Source organism: Triturus cristatus, chromosome 3_1 (genome assembly GCF_964204655.1).
Source record: "Triturus cristatus chromosome 3_1, aTriCri1.1, whole genome shotgun sequence".
Lineage (NCBI taxonomy): Eukaryota > Metazoa > Chordata > Amphibia > Caudata > Salamandridae > Triturus > Triturus cristatus.
In genome coordinates, this window is record NC_140583.1 from 610,157,356 (window position 1) to 610,179,075 (window position 21,720).

A 21,720-nucleotide genomic window follows, 5' to 3' on the forward strand; every position below is an offset into this window, starting at 1 on the left:
CTAGACAATGAGGTTCCAGCCTGCAGAACCTACAACTTGCAGCGGTCTGACATCCATTGCGGGGTATCTAACTCAAGAGCAAGTAGGGGTCCTTCATTCTCTCCCATCAGGTAATGGTGTTGGCTCTTTCTTAGGGGAATCTTGGTTTAACACCCACATTCATTCTAGGTACACTTGGGTAGGGATTGCATCATAGGAGGACGCTTGATTACTATGTTTTTATGCCTGTATATTTACTGTTTTAGCACCCTGGTAGAATTCTACTTTTTATTTACTCTGTTGGTGCTTGCAATCCTATACATTTGCTTCCGTCTAATGACTGCCGCAGCACATATGCTTTATACTAGAATTACATTGGTTCAAGAAATGCTTATTGAAAATGCCCCATTCTTTATTCTGTGCATCTCTCCGAGACGAAGGGCGTACGATTGACTGAACGAAAAGTACTATACTGTTTCCACGATCCCTAAAAAAAATCAAGGGTTATCATGTTCGATAGTGGCCAGAAACTATTCGTTCCTTGGTAAGGTTAGGGGGCTTATGGTGGCACTGTGAGCTAGCTGGTCTAAAGGCTTCTATGTATTTTTAGGAACTACACGACAGTTCAGGTTGCTTCAAATGAGGTGGATGTGCAACTCAACAAACACTGTTGCCAATGCAATGGCCATTTTAACACCATTTACTACTATTTAAAGTTACTAGGGATTCCCAGCATAACAACAGGGAATTATTCAAACATGGGATATATGAAAGATCCAGTGCTGGAAAAGCCCAGCTAATCTTGATCTGGTCATACGTGGTTATTATTAATATTAGGTTTTGCTTTCAAAATACAGTTGTTTCTTACCATTCCCTCATCAGCTAAAATAATGCCCCTTTCAATGGATGGTGGTTATAATTTGCAAGAAGTGAATGCTGTATCAGTAAAACAGGTCACATTTTATAGCAAAATGTAATTTTTCATAGACAGCTCAAATAAGGGATACAGTAGTTTAGGAGAACTCTGAGGCAGCGGAGGTTAATGATATGGTGGAATATGAGCTGTATTATCACCACACTGTTGAATATACTACTGCAGTTCCTTTGGTTCTGGCAAATTGAATTTCACAGTTATCTAAATACTCGACTTTAAGTCAAGGTATGACCAAAGGTAGACTGAGGCACAAACCAAAAATATTTGTTCAGAAAATAGTCTGCTCAGGCACATTCTGTAAAGCTGCGTGAACTAACTGTGTACATCCAAGATCAAGATAAAAATATTTTTTTGCCAGGCATGGACCAGCACACAAGTTTGTATTTATGAAAGTAACAGGAATAAGCTATATGTGTAAAGCAACTGGTTCAGAATAGTAATGAATTAGAGTCCAGCCAAGCAACTACTCACTGCCTTTCTTTTCCTTCTGTGAAAACAAACCCAACGTGTATTCTTACTTTCAGCAAATAAAAAATAAAAAGAGACAGAGAAGCAGATTCAATATCACTGATGATGAATGAATCGATCAAAATAAACAACTGCAAAAGTGCCATTTATGTAGCTAGATGTGGGTCTGGCATCAGAAGCTATCTTGAGGTTGTCCAATATTATTAAGTTTTCCCCACATCTTTACAGAAATTTCAACCCATTTACGGACACAAAAAGGTTGGAAAGTGATGTAGATGGTCTTCTTTTAGCAGCAAACATCCCGTTTTTAACAATAAATACAGAGGCATTCATAATCGCTAAGGTGACACGTGTGGCTTAAAGGTGAAAAGGTCATAATCTTGTTTCTTTCCCCCCCCCCCCCTTATTTCTTTTTTGATTTCTTTGCTATTTCTACCTATACCAGATCTGTCAAAGCAACGTCTGGCAAGGGTGACACAAATGGCAATACCAGACACCACAACTGCTGCAGAAAAAGAGAATTTCATTATGGAACTTTTTTATGTCGATTATGTGGAGATGCCAACTGGAAGGCACTGAGGTCACATGTGCCATGCCTAATCCACAGAAGAGGCATAGGTTAGAAGCACTGGCAAAAAATGGGCAAATTCAAGCACTGGAAGTTTTCTACCAGACACTGTACTGATATGTGAATGTTAGCTATTATAGCCACTGTCTGATCAGGTGTCTGCACTTTTACAAGACCTGTATCTCTAGGATTAATTTGCAATCCCTATATTCGTGTTTCATGTGGACCCTGAAGTGATCCATTAATAAACAGCACAGATTACAATGCAGTTTCATGTGCATCACAAATGTCGAGCTCCTCCACTACTACTGCTGACAAGCAGATCAAGTCATTGGTCATTAAAAGACATTAACAGATGATGGACAGCAATGTGAAGAGCTGCTACAGTGTTGTTTCCAGTAGGGCGTGCGTCATGTAAAGCACGATCAAGGAAAGTATACATGTTGACTTTCTCACAAAGAGAAGCTATGGCTGGATGCACCTAAACAATGAAGTGCCCTCTTGCCCACAAGATAAGGCATGCATGCAGATAGTGCAAATAAAGTGCCAAATTGTGTATTACTGCTGGCCTTGTGGCAAAGAAGGACTTTAGTTATCTAGGCTCTCAAACTAGCACCAATGATTATTAAGAGCACCAATGTAATTTTACACTAATTCCTGCTTCTTTACCCTCCAGAGCTATTGCAAGACGTGTGCTGCAGGCATGGCGAGGGTACTTACACTAGTTTAAGGATAAAAAAGTATAAGCATTTCCTAACCACTTCCCCCGCAGCCGCATATGTTATTGTAAGTCGGCAAGTATAGGCTAAGATGTTGACTGCTACTAAAAGTGCTTTACAGACAATTTGTGCTCCTGTAGTGTTTCAATATGCATCAAGAGCTTCAGGAGGGCGGATGGATTGTATGGGAAGAGGTTTCTTCTCTTTAATCGAGATATTGCTGCCTGTAGCTCTGCCAGACACTGGGTAGACTTGAGCATGGTGCTCTCCAAAGCGGTAGGAGCCACATCCTGATGTGCCGATGTTGTGCTAGAATCCTTTGGATTGACAGATGCTGATTTCAGGTCCAATCTATCCAGTTCTGCACCCAAGTCGTTGCAAATACCTGCTGAACTTTGATGCCCTATACAGTTCTGCTGAGGGTCCGAAGCAGTGTCTTCTTCTGAATCATCTGAGCTGTCATAATCAACAAGGCCTCGAAGAGTTCCCAGACCACAGAGGTGATCAGTCCTTGTGGAAGAACTTGATTTGCAATGTAGTGTCTGCTGAGCACCACCAGATGTCCTTCGCATTTCAAAGGGACATGGGGCTGATAGGAAGCTGGGTTTCTCTGTGCTGTCAAGGCCATCAAACACCTTCCGACCCGCCTGGCTGCTGACACTGTCCTGTTGAATGGAAGTAACCACCTCACAAACAGTAGCACAATCTTTGGATGTGAAAGTATCAATAAAATTGCAAACTTGGCAGAACTCTGTCCAGTCTTCCCTAAGGAACTTCAAATATCTGACAATGTACTCAAGAAAGCAGGTTTCCGAGGATATGAGGAAGTCCAGGAGAACTGTTGCATCAAAACCAACATTTTTCAACAGGTATAAGAAGATGCAGTGAGGGTTGCAGCCAGCATCATGAGTCCAATTTGGAAATACCTCGCCAATGCCTAGTGTATTAATGGATCGACGCCATATTCTGCAACAAAAATAAATATACATAATAAACAAAATGTGCTTTCTAACATACAAATGCATTTATAAGAAGGCACTAGTTCATTAGTTAACACAACTATATAGACATGTATACGGAGTAAAATATGTAATGATGAAATTTGGAAAATTCTTTTGCCACACATACGGAATTAATGCATTTTTACAACTGTTATAGCATATTTAGGTCAGAAGGTTGAAATGGTATGGCACATTTCTAATGTAAAAGAAGATTTCTAAGCTGAGGAATACTTGGGGACTCAAGTGTCCAGAAAATGCTTGAACATGTACAATGTTTATCTCCTATTCCTTCCTGGGCTAACCACTACTCACCCAACAATCATCATTTGTATAGGCATGTAAGGTCTATCTGTACCAAAACTACTTTCATTCATCGCTCACCACTTTGATAATAATGAAGACCACTATACACACTAGAAAGATGAACTTCTGCCTCTCCTATGCTTCCATGTTACTCCTTCCAACACGTTGGATAGCACAACTTTCCATCAATACCCTATCCAACCATAACGGACCCACCTACACTACAGACTTGGTGACTAATACACAACTCCCTCATTCTAGTGTCTTGCTTTACCCACCTTGAGAAACATACGCCACGAAAATGACACCAGCAGCCCTCCATATTAGTGACATTCCATTCACCCATTACTTCAAAAACATGGATGTAAGGTTCATTCTAGGTAAAACCCCTTCTACCCGGTGCAAGATCCTAGATAGCAGCTTTCATGTCAAGTTGCTTTTAATCCTCTTCCCTATGATTATTATTATGGTATAGTGTCCCCTTGCTAAGTGAACTTATTGCTCATGAAGGAAAACCTTGTCCTAGTAATAATGCTCACTACCTTTTCCTGCATGTATATGGTGATCTTAACTTGGGCTCAATCCTTGTGATGCATGAACTCACCATTCTGCTCTCTACCATGGGTCTCACACCCACTTCCTTCTTCATGACCATTACAGAAACTCTCTCACTCTTCAGTCCCAGCAGTTATCACCTCTATTTTTTTTTTGTTGAAACATTTTTTTATTGTTTTCATAGCAACAACACAGTACAAACCCGCTTCCTCCACGGCCAAAGAATGTTTAGTACACATAAAGTTACCAGCCAACAACCGGGAGAATGAGCTTCCGGCCCCTACCGGCCCTCCCCCCTCCCTCCCCACCCCATGTCAGTGTGCCTCCTGTCTTTCACCTCGCTCCCGATGTGCCCCTTCCCTGCCATAAATCAGACATGGGTACTCGCCCTCCACTAGGAATCCCTGTCTTTCCCTTACACTTAGCCACAGCCTCGTTGCCAGCAATCACTACTACTCCCCATTCGCCACCTCCTCCTGCCCGCCAGATGTGTCCCCCTCTACCCCATTGTCAGCCATCAGCCCCTGAAGTTCCACCACCAGCGCCTCCCACGCCCGGGCCGTCGCCAACGCCTTTTCGTCATCACGCCGAAGAGCTAATTGCAACCGGAGCGCACCCTCAGCCCCCGCCCAACGCACAAAGGCCGCCCTCCATCGCAAGAAGCTAGGCCCCGTCCTGGACTTCCAGTGCATAGTCAGTTCCCTCTTGGCCATTATCAATCCTAAGTCGTAAAACTTGCTAGTGACCTTCGTCCGGCGGGTGTGCGGGAACCAAAGCAGCAAACAGGCCCCCAGGTCCGGGTCAATAGCTCGGTCCGTCACCTGATTAAGGCAATCCATGACCTCTGCCCAATAATCACCCAGCTGGACGCAGGACCAAAACATGTGACGAAAATCAGCGCCCTCTCTCCCGCACCGCGGGCACTGCGAGTGCGCCCCCCCAAAAATTGCAATATTTTCACCGGTGTCAAATACGCCCGGTGCAACGTGAAAAATTGCACCAACTGGAACCGGGCATTGCGCGTTCCCTTCCAGGCCCGCCGCACCAGCGTGGACCAGGTAGTCTCGGGGATCGGTTTCTCAAGGTCCAACTCCCACTTGCCCCTCAAGGTGGCAAGAGGCGGCAAGCCTTCCATCGCCAGCCTGCGGTATAGGCAAGTAATGGCCTTGGACGTCCCCGCTGCCATCACTACATATTGGCAACCCGCAGCGACCGGCGGCTCCGAGAGCCCCGCATTCCAGTGCCGCTGAAGGCTCGCTACCAGGGCCGCGTGAAGCAAGAAGTCCCCACGTGGGAGCCCATAGGAGTCCTGCAACTCTTGGAACGGCAGCAGCACCCCCTCCCGGAATAAGTCACCCACCATCTGCACACCCAACTCCTCCCAAACAGCCAGCCCAGACCAATCGCCTCCATGCGGGAACGCCGTACACATCCCCAAAGGAATCTCCGGGGCATAGGGGCGAGTTATCGCCGCCCTCCTCTGGCATCGGTTCCAACACAGCCGGAGTGTACGCTCTTCCAACGTGAGCAGGTCAAGGTCCAGCCTCTGCTGCAAGACTATGAAGGCTAGCACATGTCGCGGAATCAGCCTGCCCTGTGGGCCCTCCGGGCCCCGGTATTCTCTGGCAACCGCCTGCGTAAGCCACTGGAGTTGGGCCGCCAGATAGTACCACTCGAAGTCCGGGACTGCCAGGCCCCCTTCCGCCCTCGGCCGCCGCAGGGTGGTCAACGCCACCCGCCTTCTCCCGGAGCCCCAAATGAAGCCCGTGGACATCGCCCTAAGCCGTTGGAAGTACGACGCCGGCACCCATATAGGTAGGGTGCGAAAGTAATAGAGGAGTCGTGGCAACGCCACCATCTTCAACAGCGCAACCCTCCCGGCACACGAAAGCGGGAGTGTACTCCAGAAACTCATGCTGCCCCGCAATCCGCGAATGGCTCTGCCAATGTTCCCCTCCAGCAAGTCCTGCTGGGTGTGGTAGATATTAACCCCCAGATACCGCAGGCAGTCCCCCTCCCATCGGACCAGTCCCAGTGACTGGGGGGCCCGGCCGCCCGGTCCCAGCGGGAACAAGAATGTCTTGCCCCAGTTGACCTTGAGCCCTGAGAGGCGTCCAAAGGCCTCCAACAAGGCAGTCGCCCCACTCAGCGCTCCCTCGGCATCCGCCAGAAACATCAGCAGATCGTCAGCATACAGGGAGATATAGTGAGCATCCCCCCTTAGGTGAACTCCAGCATAGGAACGCCCCAGCCGGGCATGCGCCGCCAACGGCTCAATAGCCAGGGCGAACAATAAGGGGGAGAGCGAGCAACCCTGCCTCGTTCCCCTCCGCACCGGGTAGGAGGCCGAGATAGTAACCCCCGTCTTCACCCGGGCCGTGGCCTCATTATAGAGCAAGGTGGTCCAGCGTACAAAGCCGTCCCCCAGGCCAAAAGCCCGTAGCACTCGGTATAAATAGAGCCACTCCACACTATCGAAGGCCTTTTCAATATCGACCGACAGTGTGCAGGCTTCCGGATATATGTCCCGGTCCAGCTCCATCACCCGTAACAAACGTCGCACCGACGTGGCCGTGTTACGTCGTGGGATAAAGCCCGCCTGATCTGGATGGATCAAGGCGGTCATATGAGTCAACAGGCGCGACTCCAGGATTTTGCTCAGGATTTTGTAGTCCACCGTCAACATGGAGAGCGGGCGGTATGCCGTGCGCGCGCCAGCCTCCCCTCCTGGTTTCAGCAGAGGCACCACAATAGCCTCTCGAGCGGAGGCTGGTAAGCGCCCAAGACGCCAAGCCTCTCCGTAAAGGACTTGCAGCTGCGGCGCAAGCAAATCTGGGCAAGCCGCATAGAACTCGATGGGCAGTCCGTCTACCCCCGGGGTCTTTCGCCTGGCCATTTGCTTAATTGCTGCACGAATCTCGCCCAGGGTGATAGCACCCCCGAGGTCCTTCTCGCTCTCCGGGTCCAGCCGGGGCAGGCGAGCCGCCACCAGAAACTCAGCTAAACCTTCAGGTTCTCCCCGCATGGTGCTGTCATACAGCCTTGCGTAATAACTGGCGAACTGCCTATTAATCTCCTCCTGAGAATAGACCGGGACCCCCCCTGCCTCGACCAGAGACAGTATAGGTGTACCGCGGGCCGTCGGGGACGCCAACCATGCCAAAAGAGACCCCACCTTGTCCCGTTCCGCATGCGCCCGGGTAAGGTATTCCTTATGATCAAAGCAGCGAAGCTTCTCTACACACACCGCCACGCCCTCCCGTGCCTCCACGACCGCAGGTAGCTCGCCCTCCCCCGCCTGATGCGCGCGCTCAGCCGTCCGCAGTTGGGCCTCCGCCCCCGCTACCTCCTTCAACAAAGTCTTCCGCACGCCAGCGGTGGATGATATACAAACTCCCCGGACCACTGCCTTGAACGCGTCCCACTCCGCCGCCCGGGTCGACGCCGTATCCGCGTTAGTCCTAAAGTACTGCTCTATGCAGCCGCTAACCTCAGCCCGGAAAACCGGGTCCTCCAGCAACAAGGGGTTTAAGCGCCAAGTGGGTATCGCCTGCCGCTGTCTAGACCACTGCAGCACCCCCATGCAAGGGTTATGGTCCGAGATGGTTTTAGCCAAGTACTCACTGTGTCGCATCAGAGTCTGGGCATCCGGGGAACACAATATGCTGTCCAAGCGGGCATACAACTCGTGGGGGGCTGAGTAGAAGGAGTAATCCCTATCCCTCGGATGATGCGTCCGCCATGTGTCTACCAACCCCCATGTGTCCTGCCAAGCGCGCCTGCTATTAGCCACCCTACGGGCCACCGATTGTGCCAGGGGCGGGTGGGACCTATCCAGCTCAACATCTACCACTGAAGCAGTTATCACCTCTAACACCCACGAGGGTGTGGGATTTGTATAGCTGATGCTTGTGAGAGATCGTGACAGCATGTCATATTGTTCGCTGTACAAGTAAAATCTTTGACTTTCTCCCTTACCTTCCTGCAGCACATACTCTCAATGTGGTAAAGCCAAAGAAGAGCCATTTCCTTTAGAAGCAAGACTTTAAAGTATCCAAATGTGCAAGGTATTCATAATCCTATATGTAATTCGTTAATACAACAGCTATGATATTAACGTGAATGCTGCAATAAATATAGTGAGCTCCAAGCTCGCTCAACATGTAGTACTGATACAGTGATTTCAAATAAAACATGTGTTATGCATTTCCAAACCGTAACAATTTGTGGCTGTGTTAATGTTCCTAAAATGGTCTTTGATTAAATACATAGATACACACAGTCCTTCTGGAAATACAGTCCTAGGGCCTCATTTAGTTCTTGTTGGATGGGTTACTCCGTCACAACGGTGACAGATATCCCATCTGCCGAAATATTAATCCCATTGAATATAATGGGATTTACATTTCGGAAGATGGGATATCCGTCATCGTTGTGACGGAGTAACCCGTCCTCCAAGATATAAATCAGGCCCATAATAGTCTGCTTCAGTTTCAATATTGCAATTGTCCCTGCATCTCTGTCTAGAAAAACTGAAGCAGGCAGAGCCGTTCTAAAATGAAAAGAAGTCTTTCCGTGTCGGTTTAGTCATCTGCCCAGACATGAAAACCGAGGCTTGTTGTCACTAAAATTAGAAAATCATTCTTAAACTGACTTGGTGCTGCTTTTACAGTTTTGCCAGAGCCAAGAGTAGCCCCTTATTATCCATATAGCATAGATGATCGATGAAATTCACAGGAGCCCATCCCGTTCTCTGAAAACCTCAAGTATCAGTTTGTACAAATACACCTTGCAAAACAATATTTCCACAGGAATGCATACAAGATACCTGTCAAGGCTTAATTTGTGCCTGAAACTCCTACGAATATGAAGATAATTTGACTCCAACATACAAGAGTAGTTACGATTTGCTATTTAAATAGATGTGTCCCAAAAATAGTGGCAACTTGAAAAATATCACAAATGTTGCAAACAGTTTTGCTAACCAATTGTGCACCTTCCTTTTCTCTAAAACACGATTACATAAATTATTTCTCTATGATACAATTCAATGAACTGTGTTTAATGCATGCCAACATTTGAAAGAGGCTATACCAGCAACGTCATCTTAATAGTTTGATGAAACCTTGTAGAATTAATTCACATGTAAAATGTAAATGCGTAGTTATTTATGGAGCACTTGGTAAATTGTTACAATTTTTACAAAAAGGGAACCGAGGCACACAAACAAGAACAGGTTTCCCCAAGATTCCATAATGTGGAAAGGGTCAGACTGTAAAATACCTTCTTGCTAATCAGTATAATATGGAATTGTTTACAGTAATATTTTGTGAAATCAGCTGAATGTGCTATAGTAAGTATGTGTTCCGGAGCACAAGACCCTTCCTCAAATACCAAGGGAAGAAAAAAGCCATGGTATACTCTGAGCACAGGTATACCCAGACCCTGCTTTAGAGGACTCCAGAGTGCTGGCATATTTGGAAAGATCGTGTAAACTGACTTTTGTTATATTCAAAGTCATGATATAATATTAAGGGTGGGTGATAAATTCTGCTCCGCTGGCAGAGTTTTGGCCACTCTGTGTTATGCATGCAACGCTGAGTTCCGGCCATATTCCGCCCAACGCGGCACGACCGAGTTTTGTCTTGCACATGGCTCGTCAACAGTGAGTTGGCGAATGCACGCGAGATTTGGCAGCCCAACTGCGATGCATTGTACCGGCTATCGCTGAGCAAGGTAACACGGGGCAGTTATAGATCGCAGACGCGACCAAAAAAACTCCAGGACGACTTCAAGTCCCATATTGAACCACCGTACAGAGTGAATTGCATTTTCTGTTTCACCTTCAAAGGACGCACAACCTGTGCACCGCTTGGATTTATTTGCACATTCCCTGGTACACATTTGTTCCTGGAACCTGCATTGGCTTTTGGAGTTCCCATTTGGAACGCTCCTTAGTGTAGCTCCAAACATAGTTTGGGTGAATTTTTGTCCCACTTTGTCCTGAGGAAGCCATATTGAGAGGCCGAGAAGTGTCAACTTTCACTACCTAGGACAAAAATTGTTTTATCCTAAAGAAAAGAAACAATTCATTCAGTGTAGACCATAGAACTAATATTGTATCCAAATAATTTGAGAAACACACTTATTGGGCTAATGTGAATTGCTATTTGGTTCCTACAGACGGTCTATTAAATTTGGCCCACAGAAGAGCTTTTCTGTCATTTGCGGATACTCACTTCACCTACTTTTTTCTTTACTTTGGCTTTATTCTTTGTTACCATTGGCTGTTTGTAACATGAATGCATGTATTGTGTCTCACTATTTGACCATTAGAAATATGACTTCATCAAGTAAATAATTTTGAAGAATGCCATCTTGCTGTTTTCCTTGATTTTGCACAGCAATACCTTTACAATTCACGTTGATTTATTTCAGATGTCGTTTTCTCTGAACACGAAATAACCACAGCAGGCGAGTTATTACACCAGAGACCACAAAGGAAAAGTGTGTTGTTTTTTAAATTCAGTTTATCCTTCCTGCTAGAGCTATTCTTTTTCATATGAACCGCAATTCTTGGTCGCTAGGAGGTCACCTGGCGAGATTTCAGCAACGTGGGTGCTCACGAAGTTCGCAGTTAGAAAGCTGCTGCTCAAGTAGAAATTCTACTCAAGCTGGGGCAAAATCAACTCGAGAAGCAGCGCACTCCGCCAACGCTCGTGATGATTCTTCAGCACGAAACGAGCACCCAGCGCTAGAAATCAGCACGATATGCCTAATTCCACCCATACACGAAGCTGCAGAATCTCATGGAGTTTTCATGTAACTCCACGGAGTTAACTCCGTGAGTTCTGCCCAATACTACATGATATGAGCCCTGGCTAATTTGGAGCATAGTATAAGTCCTCTGGTTTAATAAAAACATTGACACTGCAAATGGAGAAAAAGTAGACTAGCACATTGCTGTGGTATCTCATCCCATGGACAAATAGATTTTATATTATTGGGATTGTTGCTTGATAGTCTTTACAACAAGAACCCCCGCTCTGACTTGGAGGAGTGCATAAACAAATGAACCCCATGAATTGCAGTTACAGGATTTTCAAGTGCATTACTGAAGTGCTTCACAGTAATTTGAAGCACAACTGACAAACTTCATGCTAGTTTTATGGGTCTGGAACTCCAGTCATGTTCTGGACTATAGGCTGTAAGGCTGAGGTTCGGTGTTTGGCATGGCTGAAGTGGTGTCTGCTATTCATGACTCCTGACAGAGAAGGGAAAGAAAATTTGAGATCGATATTTACACAACGTTTTAAGACACCCATTTATGCTGCATAGGAGACTAAAAGTGAGTACTCTTAAATATGCCATATATTTTAGTTAAGGATCATTCATTACAAAATATTACAAGTTATTAGTCACTCATTTCACATAATGGGGACTTATTGAGTGATGTGTTTTGAAAGCAGATGTTTTTCACTTTAAAAAAAGTGATAAGTCTCAGACAGTGAAGATTAGCAATGTGAAGGGGGGGGGGGAGGGGGGAGGGGTTGAAGGAGCTCACACCGAAATCTAAGATTGGAAAAGCTGAGCAGACATAAAATAAGTAGATAGTGGGTAGTTAACTCAATGATAAGCAATTTGTAACATTAAATGATGCCACGAGGTCTGAGGATCATGACATACCCCAACTATAAAGGTCAGTTAAATGTAGATTTGATTTAGGATAGTGAATACATTCTGAAAGGCAATGACTAATTGTGTAGACACCAGTGAAAAAAGCTAAAACTGAGCATTATAAGTTAGAGGTTGAGAGATAGAGTCTCTGAAGGGTAAATTACAGAATATGTTACCAAATTTGCAAACTTGGCTATTCTTTAAATAATTAGACGGAAAGCTACTAAATTCAAAAAGACAGATCAAAACGTAAACAAAGGAAATTTAAAGTAGATTGTGTGGATTTTGAGGCAAGATGTGTCCACATGTTTGCTCGTAAATAGGATTACCTTTACAAAAATCAGACGACTGTAGTGAAACACCAAGGAAATCTAAAATAGCTAGACTCTGAAGACCTGTATGGAAGCTATGCTGTGTATTTTCGGCAATGTTCCAATTCCCTGTGGGGCGTCTTTGGGCCACCATGGACCTAAAAGAGCCTCCAGTTGAGCTAATGCTGGGCGATCCATCCTTGATGCCATCTGAGCCACCCCACTTTGGGTTTGGCACAGACTCTGATGTAGATATCAGTTCGGGGCCCAAGACTTGAGTCAATCCCTTCTTCATAGACACCAGTCTCGATGTCGCCGGAGTAATAGCACCCTGCCGACTTCAGTGTCTGACCCAGAGCCGCAACTGTTTCGACCCAGCCAAGATCACATTCTGACTTCACTGCACCCACTTACTGTACATTCTGACCCACCCAAAATACTTTGTCTACCATGGGGCTGTCCTCAGAGGATCCATACTCTTTTTTTTGTTCCGGTTTGGACAAGAGTTTCCACCACCAGATGATGATGATGGGGATGATTTACCTCAGAATTAGGATGATAACATACCTACAGCTGCAGGAGGCAACTTGGCTTGATGCCTCTCCCGATTCAGGATTGATTTCACCCATTGAAACCATAATGCAGAAGAGGGATTAATTTGCTGCACTCAGACATGCCGATACAGTCCTGGACCTACAGCTCTGTGCAGTGAAAGACAAGACAAATGTACTTACTAAGGTTTTGAATCTTGGGCCAGCATCGTATGACCCCTTACTTGAGTTAAATAAAGCCCTGCATGATACCCTTATAGGTATATGGGCTAAGCCTTGCTCTTGCGCACCAGTGAACAGGAAGGAAGAAAGTAGCCACAGAATGAGGCCTGGTGACCCAGATTTTCTTAAGCAGAATCTAATCCCTGAGAGTTTGGTGGTCCAGGTTTAAATCCAGTAAAGTAAATCCTATATTATGTCCCACAACGACTAATGACAGGCAGTCAAAAAGGATTCAGGAAGCAAATGTTCTCTTCCGACAGCTTGGTATGGAGTTCGGTTAGTGCAGACTTTGGGAAATGGCCAAGCGTGATCTTGCTGGCGATTCCCAAGGTGTTTCAGTCCTCTTGAGCTCAAACCAGTCACGACAGCCAGGTTGCTGCTATTTAGCAAAAAAGTAGATTTTGCCCTCAAACACTTCAAAGAAGACCAAGCCAACGGTGTGTTCCTTAGGCCATTCTATCTCTGCTCAGGAACATTCTCTTTAGCTTTAACCATTCCGAGGCTACTCCAGAGGTTTGACGTACAGACGACAGGGCCCGCCAGCACTGCAACAGCCACCCCAGTCCATCCGTTGCCAGGTATCAAGCAGACATTGAGTGGGTCACCAAAGACAACATTCTTCTCAGTCCCCCCCCTCCACTGCGGTATCTGCCCAAATCCACTTTAGTTTTTTCTTATAGACCCACATCCACCCCATAGGTGGCAAGACCCGACTTTCTCCCAAGATGGCAGCCCATCAAATCTGAATCATGGGTTCCCCAGATGGTCCAGCTGGGTTATGCTCTTCAGTTTCTTTTCAAACTGCCACAGCTTCCTCCCACATCAGAGAGGCTTTCAGAGGAGTACCGATCCACCCACAAGCAAAAAATACAGGCTCTACTGAAAAAGGTGCCATTAAGAGGGTGCTGGCCTCCAAAGTAGGGACAGCTATTCCTGCTATTTCCCTGTGCTGATGGAGGCTTTCGGCCTTCTTTTAGATCTTTACCCTCTCAATGCCTTTTTACAGAAGTACACAATCCAAATGCTCACACTGGCCCAAGTTCGGTCTGCTGTGAATCTGGATGACTGGATGGTTATCTTGGACCTGTAGGACTCATACTTTCATGTGCCTGACCAGCAGTCCCACAGACTGGCACCCGGCACAGACTTTTAATATTCTAATGGTGAGGAATATGTGGTTAGAAGTAACCATTGGAATGGGTTTTATATTTAACCACTATTTGTCGATTTATATGTAAATGTCTTTTAACCTGTTTAAGCATTGTAAGTAGCTTTAAGTAAGCATGGTGGTCATACCATTTAAGCACCTCTTACAATATGGCACTATTATATCCCCTTTGACAAAGTCGGGCAGTCAGCCAAAAAGCCTCTGGTTTATTTCAGTTTTCAGCCATATCTTCCACTATGCACATGAAATAAGTGGATTTATTTTACTGTCAGTGATGGAGTGATTATGGTCTTGGAAGTACATTTACTGGATGTGGGTGTGACTTAGATTTTGATGTCCTCAGTTTATGTGCTTTCACATTTATTTATTTTTTATTTCCACTACCCTATGCCCACTGAATCACACTGCTCCTTGCTCTCTCATCCAGAGAACCAGATGTTCCTGCTTATCCCTTTCTGACACAACTCTGCTCCCATTTCCAGACAACACATCTAGATTTTGTTCACTGATCTCTTATGGGACATTCCTTTCCCTGATTCATTCACTTCATTCACCAATGCCTACAATTCATGCTTTAAATGCATCCAAACCAGTCTGCACAAAATCCCTTAACTGCTCGACGACCACAACCACAGAACCTCCTGCCCTCAAAGGAAATGAGGAACTATGTGAACACCAAATAGAGATTCTCACCTTTCAATCCATTTTCATTTTTACAAAACTAATTCCAGGCACTCCTTTCCTCCTTTTCATTGAAGAACACAATCTTCTTCATTCTCAATGACTTTCTTGGCAACAAATATGGAAAGGCTCAGGACATTAATGGACTTTCTTTACAGGTTTCCTCCTATACAGTACATGCATCCTGCCAGATTCACAGCTAGCAATCTTTGTTGACTTTTCCTACTATCTCATTTGCTAACATTGTCACACGTTTTCAATTCAGCTTATATTAATTCAGCTAATAATGCATCATAGTATTCCTATAATGCATTATATGATCCAAAAAAGCTATACAAGACTTGGATGTCACCAGCACTGCATGTGTCCGTCTCTTACCTACTCCCATCCCAGTCAGTAACAGACTCTTAGCATATCCAGGACAACTTCACTACTGTGAGCTGCTCTCTCAGTGATTTATTACTTCTTTGCTGAGTATGTTTAAATGACCTATGAACCAATCTTCTCTTAGCAGATCCTGGCCAACCTCACTACTAATCATGAGTTGCTTTCTCAGTGATTTATTTCTTCATTGAGTGTTCTTTGCTGAGTTTGGTTAAATGATCTTTAAACCAATCCTCTCTCCAACTTCACTACCAATCAGGAGTTGCTCTCTCAGTGACATCATTCTTCATTGTGTGTCTACTGCTGCTTCTTTCCTGAGTACATGTAATGACCTTTAGTCCAGTCTTCCCAGTAGGTAAAGTTATATGTATTGACACAGTGAACGTTAAGAACCGCATTATAGCTGAAATATTCTTAAAATAGCACAACAGCTACTTACACAAATAAATGTCTATTTTAGGTAATATAACCAATTGTTTTTAACCTATGCGGCTACCCTCATATGCCAGCGCATAAGCCATCATCTGCCCAGGTGCAGCTGCCATATGCAGAGGCATGGTTTTGACTCAAATATTGTGAGCCAGACTTCGGTATTGTGATGCTGAGGCTGTTAAGCCTCTTTTCGAGCCAGCATGTGAACTTTGCAACGAGTTATTGTAATCATTTTTTGGGTACAATGTAGCAAAAAGTGGTAAATATGCAGCCCGGTGGGGGTGCAGGTTTGCAACTTCCAGGCACTCACAAAACTTTCCTTAAGTATGCATTGAAAGCCAAGTGAATCAGAGGTTTCCAAGTGTACTTTAGGGAATCATTTATGAATGCCTATTTTTGCCACTGTGTAGGCATTTCCATATGCATAATCGTATTTGTAATACAATTACTGATTGGGAAATGCACATTTGTTGACTCCACCATGAAAGGAATATGCTACTTACCAGTATGCATCTGTTCTTGGCATGTAGAGCTGCAGATCTACACACTGTGCATAGATCGCAATCTGGTGTTGGGCCCGGATGTTTGCACTTGTTTTTGTCTTGGAATGTCTTTGGAAGTCACGAGGTATGCAGCGACTCCTTTGGATCATAGTGCGCATGGGCATCGGCTCCATCCTCAGATTGTTTTTTGCCAGCAGGGAAATGATGGAGCTTAGTAAGAAACAGGAAAGATGCCCATGTGTGGTGTATCTAAGTAAGATAATAATGGAACAGATAAAGGTAGCCGGGTGGGTGTGTGTAGATCTGCAGCTCTACATGCCAAGAACAGATGCATACTGGTAAGTAGCATATTCCGTTCGAGGCATATGAGCTGCAGATTACACACTGTGCATAGATTGTAAAGCAGTATCCACCCCTAGCGGCGACCACCAGTATCTGTTGCAGTAGTTTGAAATAGTGTTTTGAGTACAGCCTGGCCCACACTAGACTGTTGTTTGGTTTGCACATCAACACAATAGTGTTTTGTGAACGTGTGCGGTGTAGACCATGTAGCTGCTCTGCATATCATCTAAAGGAATGTTTGCTAAAAATGCCATTGAAGCCCCTATCTTTCGTGTGGAGTGGGCTTTAGGTGGAACAGATAATGTAGGTTTTGCTTTATGGTAACAAATCTGTATGCATTTGAGAATCCACCTAGCTATCCCAGATTTTGATATGGGGTTGCCTTTGTGTGGTGATGAGAAAGACACGAATAGTTGTTTGGTCTTGCGAAAGGGTTTTGTTCTCTCTATGTAGTATAGTAGTGCTCTTTTGACATCTAAGGTGTGAAGAGCTCTTTCTGTTTGTGGCTGCGAGAAGAATACAGGCAGCTCTACAGATTGATTGAGGTGGAAGGGAGAAATGACTTTAGGTAGGAATTTAGGATTAGTTCGGAGAACAACTTTATTAAGATGCATCCGGAGAAAGGGTTCTTGAATGGTTAGTGCTTGTAGTTCACTAACTCTTCGTAGAGAAGTAATGGCTACAAGGAAAGCAGTTTTCCATGTTAAGAATTGTAGCTCACATTTATGTAGAGGTTCAAATGGAGGCCCCATTAGTCTTGTGAGAACGATGTTTAAATTCCACACAGGGGAAAGTGGTACTCTGTGGGGAATTATTCTCTTGAGTCCCTCCATAAAGGCCTTTATGGCAGGTACTCTGAAAAGTGAGAGATGCTGTCTATTTTGTAGATATGCTGCTATGGCAGCAAGATGCAATCTAATGTATGTATGTATGTATGTATGTATGTGTGTTCTTATATAGCGCTCGACTTACCCTTGGGCATCTCGGCGCTTGCATTGGGATCTAATAGAGGTATAGGCTAGGTTGCATCTTTGGAGGTGTAGTAAGTAGCCTATGATGTGTTGGATAAACACATCTAGGGGATTAGTATTGTTGTTATGGCAGTATACTACAAATCTCTTCCCCCTGGCTGCATAGCATGCTCTAGTCGTAGGACGTCTAGCTTCTTTGATGACGTTCATACAATCAGGAGGAGAGGTGAGGTAACCAAATTCTAGGATTTCAGGAGCCAGATCGCTAGGTTGAGCTGAGCTGGGTCTGGGTGTTGGATCTCTCCATGGTTCTGGGTTAAGAGGTGTGGAGAGAGGTGTAGTTTCTGGTGCGGAACTACTGAGAGTTCCAGCAGTGTGGTGTACCATGGCTGTCTGGCCCAAGTTGGAGCAACTAGGATGAGCGTTAATGAGTGTTGCTGTACTTTTCGCACCACTAGCAGAATGAGTGGGAGAGGCGGAAAAGCGTACGCAAATCTGCCTGACCAGTTCCGCCATATCGCATTGCCTTTGGATAATGGGTGAGGATACCTGGCAGCGAAGTTTGGGCATTTGGCGTTTTCTTGGGTGGCGAAGAGGTCTATCTGTGGTTGCCCCCAGATCTGAAAAAACGGTTGAAGAACTTGTGGATGAAGTTCCCACTCGTGGATTTGTTCTGTTTGATGGCTCAAGAGATCGGCTATTGTGTTTTGGACTCCTGGGACATGTTGGGCTAGGAGAAAAATGTTCTGAGGTATAGCCCGCCTCCATATGCTCTGTGCAAGTTGAGAGAGCTATAGAGAGTGTGTCCCGCCTTGTTTTTGGATATAATACATGGCTGTCACGTTGTCGGTGCGGACTAAGACAGTCTTGCCTGATATTTGTTTTTGAAATGCTTTTAAGGCTAGGAATATGGCTAGTAACTCCAAGTGGTTGATGTGGAGTAACTTTCGTTGAGGTGTCCACCTGCCCTGCATGGTGTGACGTAGTAGGTGAGCTCCCCAGCCGGAGAGCGATGCGTCCGCTGTCATGACTATTTGAGGAACTGGCTTGAGGAACGGTCACCCTTTGGAAAGGTTCCTGGTGTACCACCACTGCAGAGAGCGATGGGTACGACCGTCTACCAACACCAGATCTGTTAGCTGACCTTGACCCTGGTTCCATTGGCGTGCTAAGCGCTCTTGGAGAGGACGCATCTCGAGTCTTGCATGAGGCACTATGAATATGCAAGAAGCCATCATCCCTATGAGTTGCATGAAAACTCGAGCTGGAAGAGAGTGTTGCAGTTGGAATCTGGTGAGAAGAGCATGGATGCTCGCTATCCTGGCGGGACTGGGATAGGCGAGCGCTCTTGAGGTGTTTATTGTGGCACCGAGGTATTGTTGCGTGTGGGACTGTTGCAGCTGGGACTTGGCGTGATTTATTGGGAACCCCAGGTTGTGAAGTTGTTGAAAAGTGGCGTGAGTGTGTTGTACACCCTGATTGTACGATTTGGGTTTTATAAGCCAGTCGTCTAGATAAGGGAAGACATGTATGTGTTGTCTTCTTAGATGTGCTGCCACTACTGCTAGGCACTTGGTGAACACTCTTGGTGCTGTGGTGACTCCGAATGGGAGTACTTTGAATTGATAGTGCTGACCGCCCACTACGAATCTGAGATATTTTCTGTGAGCACTGTGAATGGGAATGTGGAAATAGGCGTCCTTGAGGTCTAGAGTAGCAAGGAAGCCGCCCTGGGAAAGCAGAGGGAGGACCTGCTGAAGTGTGACCATGTGGAAGTGGTCTGAATGTATGTATAGGTTTAGGGGTCTGAGGTCTAAAATAGGCCTTAGAGATCCGTCCTTTTTTGGTATGAGAAAATAGAGGGAGTAGACTCCCTTGTTTTGTTGGTGCAGGGGAACTAGTTCTATTGCACTTTTTTGTAGGAGGGAGATTACCTCCTGCTTTAACAGTAACAGATGTTCTTGTGACATTGGACAGTGTTTGGGTGGTATGTTTGGGGGGTAGATATTAGTTAGAGACAGTAGCCTGATTGAATGATTTCGTGGACCCACCTGTCTGAAGTGATGTTTATCCAGGCACGGAGAAATTGGTGGAGTCTTGCCCCGACTGGAGTGGAATAGTCGGGGGGAAGTGGAGGGAAGTCATGGGGTAAGGTGTGGAGGCAGAGCGGGAGTTATTGTTTGTGCCTCTGCCTTTGCTGTTATTCCCCCTGTACCCACCCCTTTGGTAACCTCTAGTATAGGTGGATTGTGCTGGAGCTTTGTAAGAGGTGGAAGGGCTATCAGAGGAGTAGCATCGATGGGTGCTTCTAAAGGATGAGTGACGAAACGACCGCCTGGGAGCTTGCGATTGCAAGGCTTCCATAGATTTGGCGGTGTCTGTATCCTTCTTCATTTTTTCGAGGGATACGTCTACATTGGGTCCAAATAGGTGTTGCTCATCAAAAGGCTGATTGAGTATAGAACTCTGTGCTTCGGGTTTAAAACCTGATATACGTAACCAGGCATGCATGCGCAAAAGGACACTGGTGTTGATTGCCCTTGAGGCGGTATCTGCTGCATCTAGGGCACAACGAATGGAGGTGTTAGTGATGGTCTTACCCTCTTGGATTAGTTCACTGGCCCTGTTTTTATATTGGTCAGGGAGGTGCTGCATTATGGACCCAAGTTCGTCATAATGTGCCCTGCCATACCTGGCAAGGAGCGCTTGGGGGTTAGCAATGCGCCAAATATTTGCTGCCTGTGACGCCGTGCGTTTGCCAGAGGCGTCTAGGAGTTTTGACTCCTTGTCTGGTGGTGGTGCGTCACCTGACGTTTGGGAATTTGCCCTCTTCCTGGCATTAGAGACTACTACTAGGGAGTCTAGTGGTGCGGAGCCCTTAATGTATACTGGGTCAGTAGGGGTAGCTTTATATTTCTTTTCTATTCTTGGGTTGATGACCCGAGCCCTGACGGGGTCTTTAAAGATCTCTGGAGCGTGCTTAATGACCCCTTTAAGCATGGGCAGTGTTGAGGTAGACCTTTGTGTGATATCAAAGGTATCCATAAGAAAATCCTCCTCTACTGGGTCTGTATGCAGGGCCACCCCATGGTATTGAGCAGCTCTTTGAAGGAGCTGGTTGAATCCGATATTGTCCTCTGGGGGGTAATGCCTGAAGGGATAAATATCACCTTGTGGGATGTAAGGGACATCTGGGACACTGTAATCATCCCATGGGTCAGGGGAGCCAGTAGGAGTAGGGTCCCCAAGGGGTTGATCGTCCGCACCTCCCCCTGCATCATCTGAGGTGTTATCATCTATTGGGGTAGGTGATGGTGTGGTGGGAGAGGTGGAGGAGGAGGAGGAGGAAGAGGAGGAAGAGAAGGAATCCTCAATGGAGAAGTAGCAAAGTCTCTCTTCTTTGGTGGCGGTGCGGGTGCAGGCATGTCTAGTGGTCTTTTCTTGATGCGGAGCATTAAATGACCAGTCTTAGGATCCTTCATTAGAGTCTTTTGGGCAGGATCTGGTCGAAACAGTTTATCTGTGGGAGACAGATCCTTCAGAGCCGAGGGCTTCGGTGCCGTAAGTTTTTTGGGCGTCGACTCGGTAGCGGTTCTATGCTTGGAACCGTGTAGTTTTGAAGTATCTTTATCAGTTGGAACCGGTTGCTGTTTTTTCGGTTCCGAGGTCTTTGGCTTGGTAGTAACGGGGCCTTTCGGCGGGCGTTATTTAGTCGGCTCCGAGGGTGTTGTCGGTGCAGAGGAACTTGTGCTAGCCTTCGACGCAGAGTGCTTCGGTGTGGGAGCAGCGGTGGGCGTGGATGAGGTAGATGATGCCTTTTTCTTCGATGCCGGATGTTGCTTCTCGGTACCGAGGGTAGGCTGACTCGAGCCCGAGTCACTTAAAGGCTTACAAGGCTTCTTTACCGGGCCCGAAGGCGGGGCATGGGAAGCAGTGTCTCGGCGTGCACCT

General features: G+C 45.9%; 1 protein-coding gene across 1 annotated transcript in view; it reads right to left on the reverse strand.

Annotated features, from left to right (window-relative positions):
* Positions 1-920: 920 nt before the first annotated feature.
* LINS1 (lines homolog 1) overlaps positions 921-21,720 on the reverse strand; it is a 181,893-nt gene continuing 161,093 nt past the window's right edge. Inside the window, exon 7 of the mRNA XM_085644535.1 lies at positions 921-3,634. Coding sequence (XP_085500661.1) covers positions 2,773-3,634 — 862 coding nt within the window. The 3' untranslated portion in view covers positions 921-2,772. The remainder of the gene's footprint in view (positions 3,635-21,720) is intronic.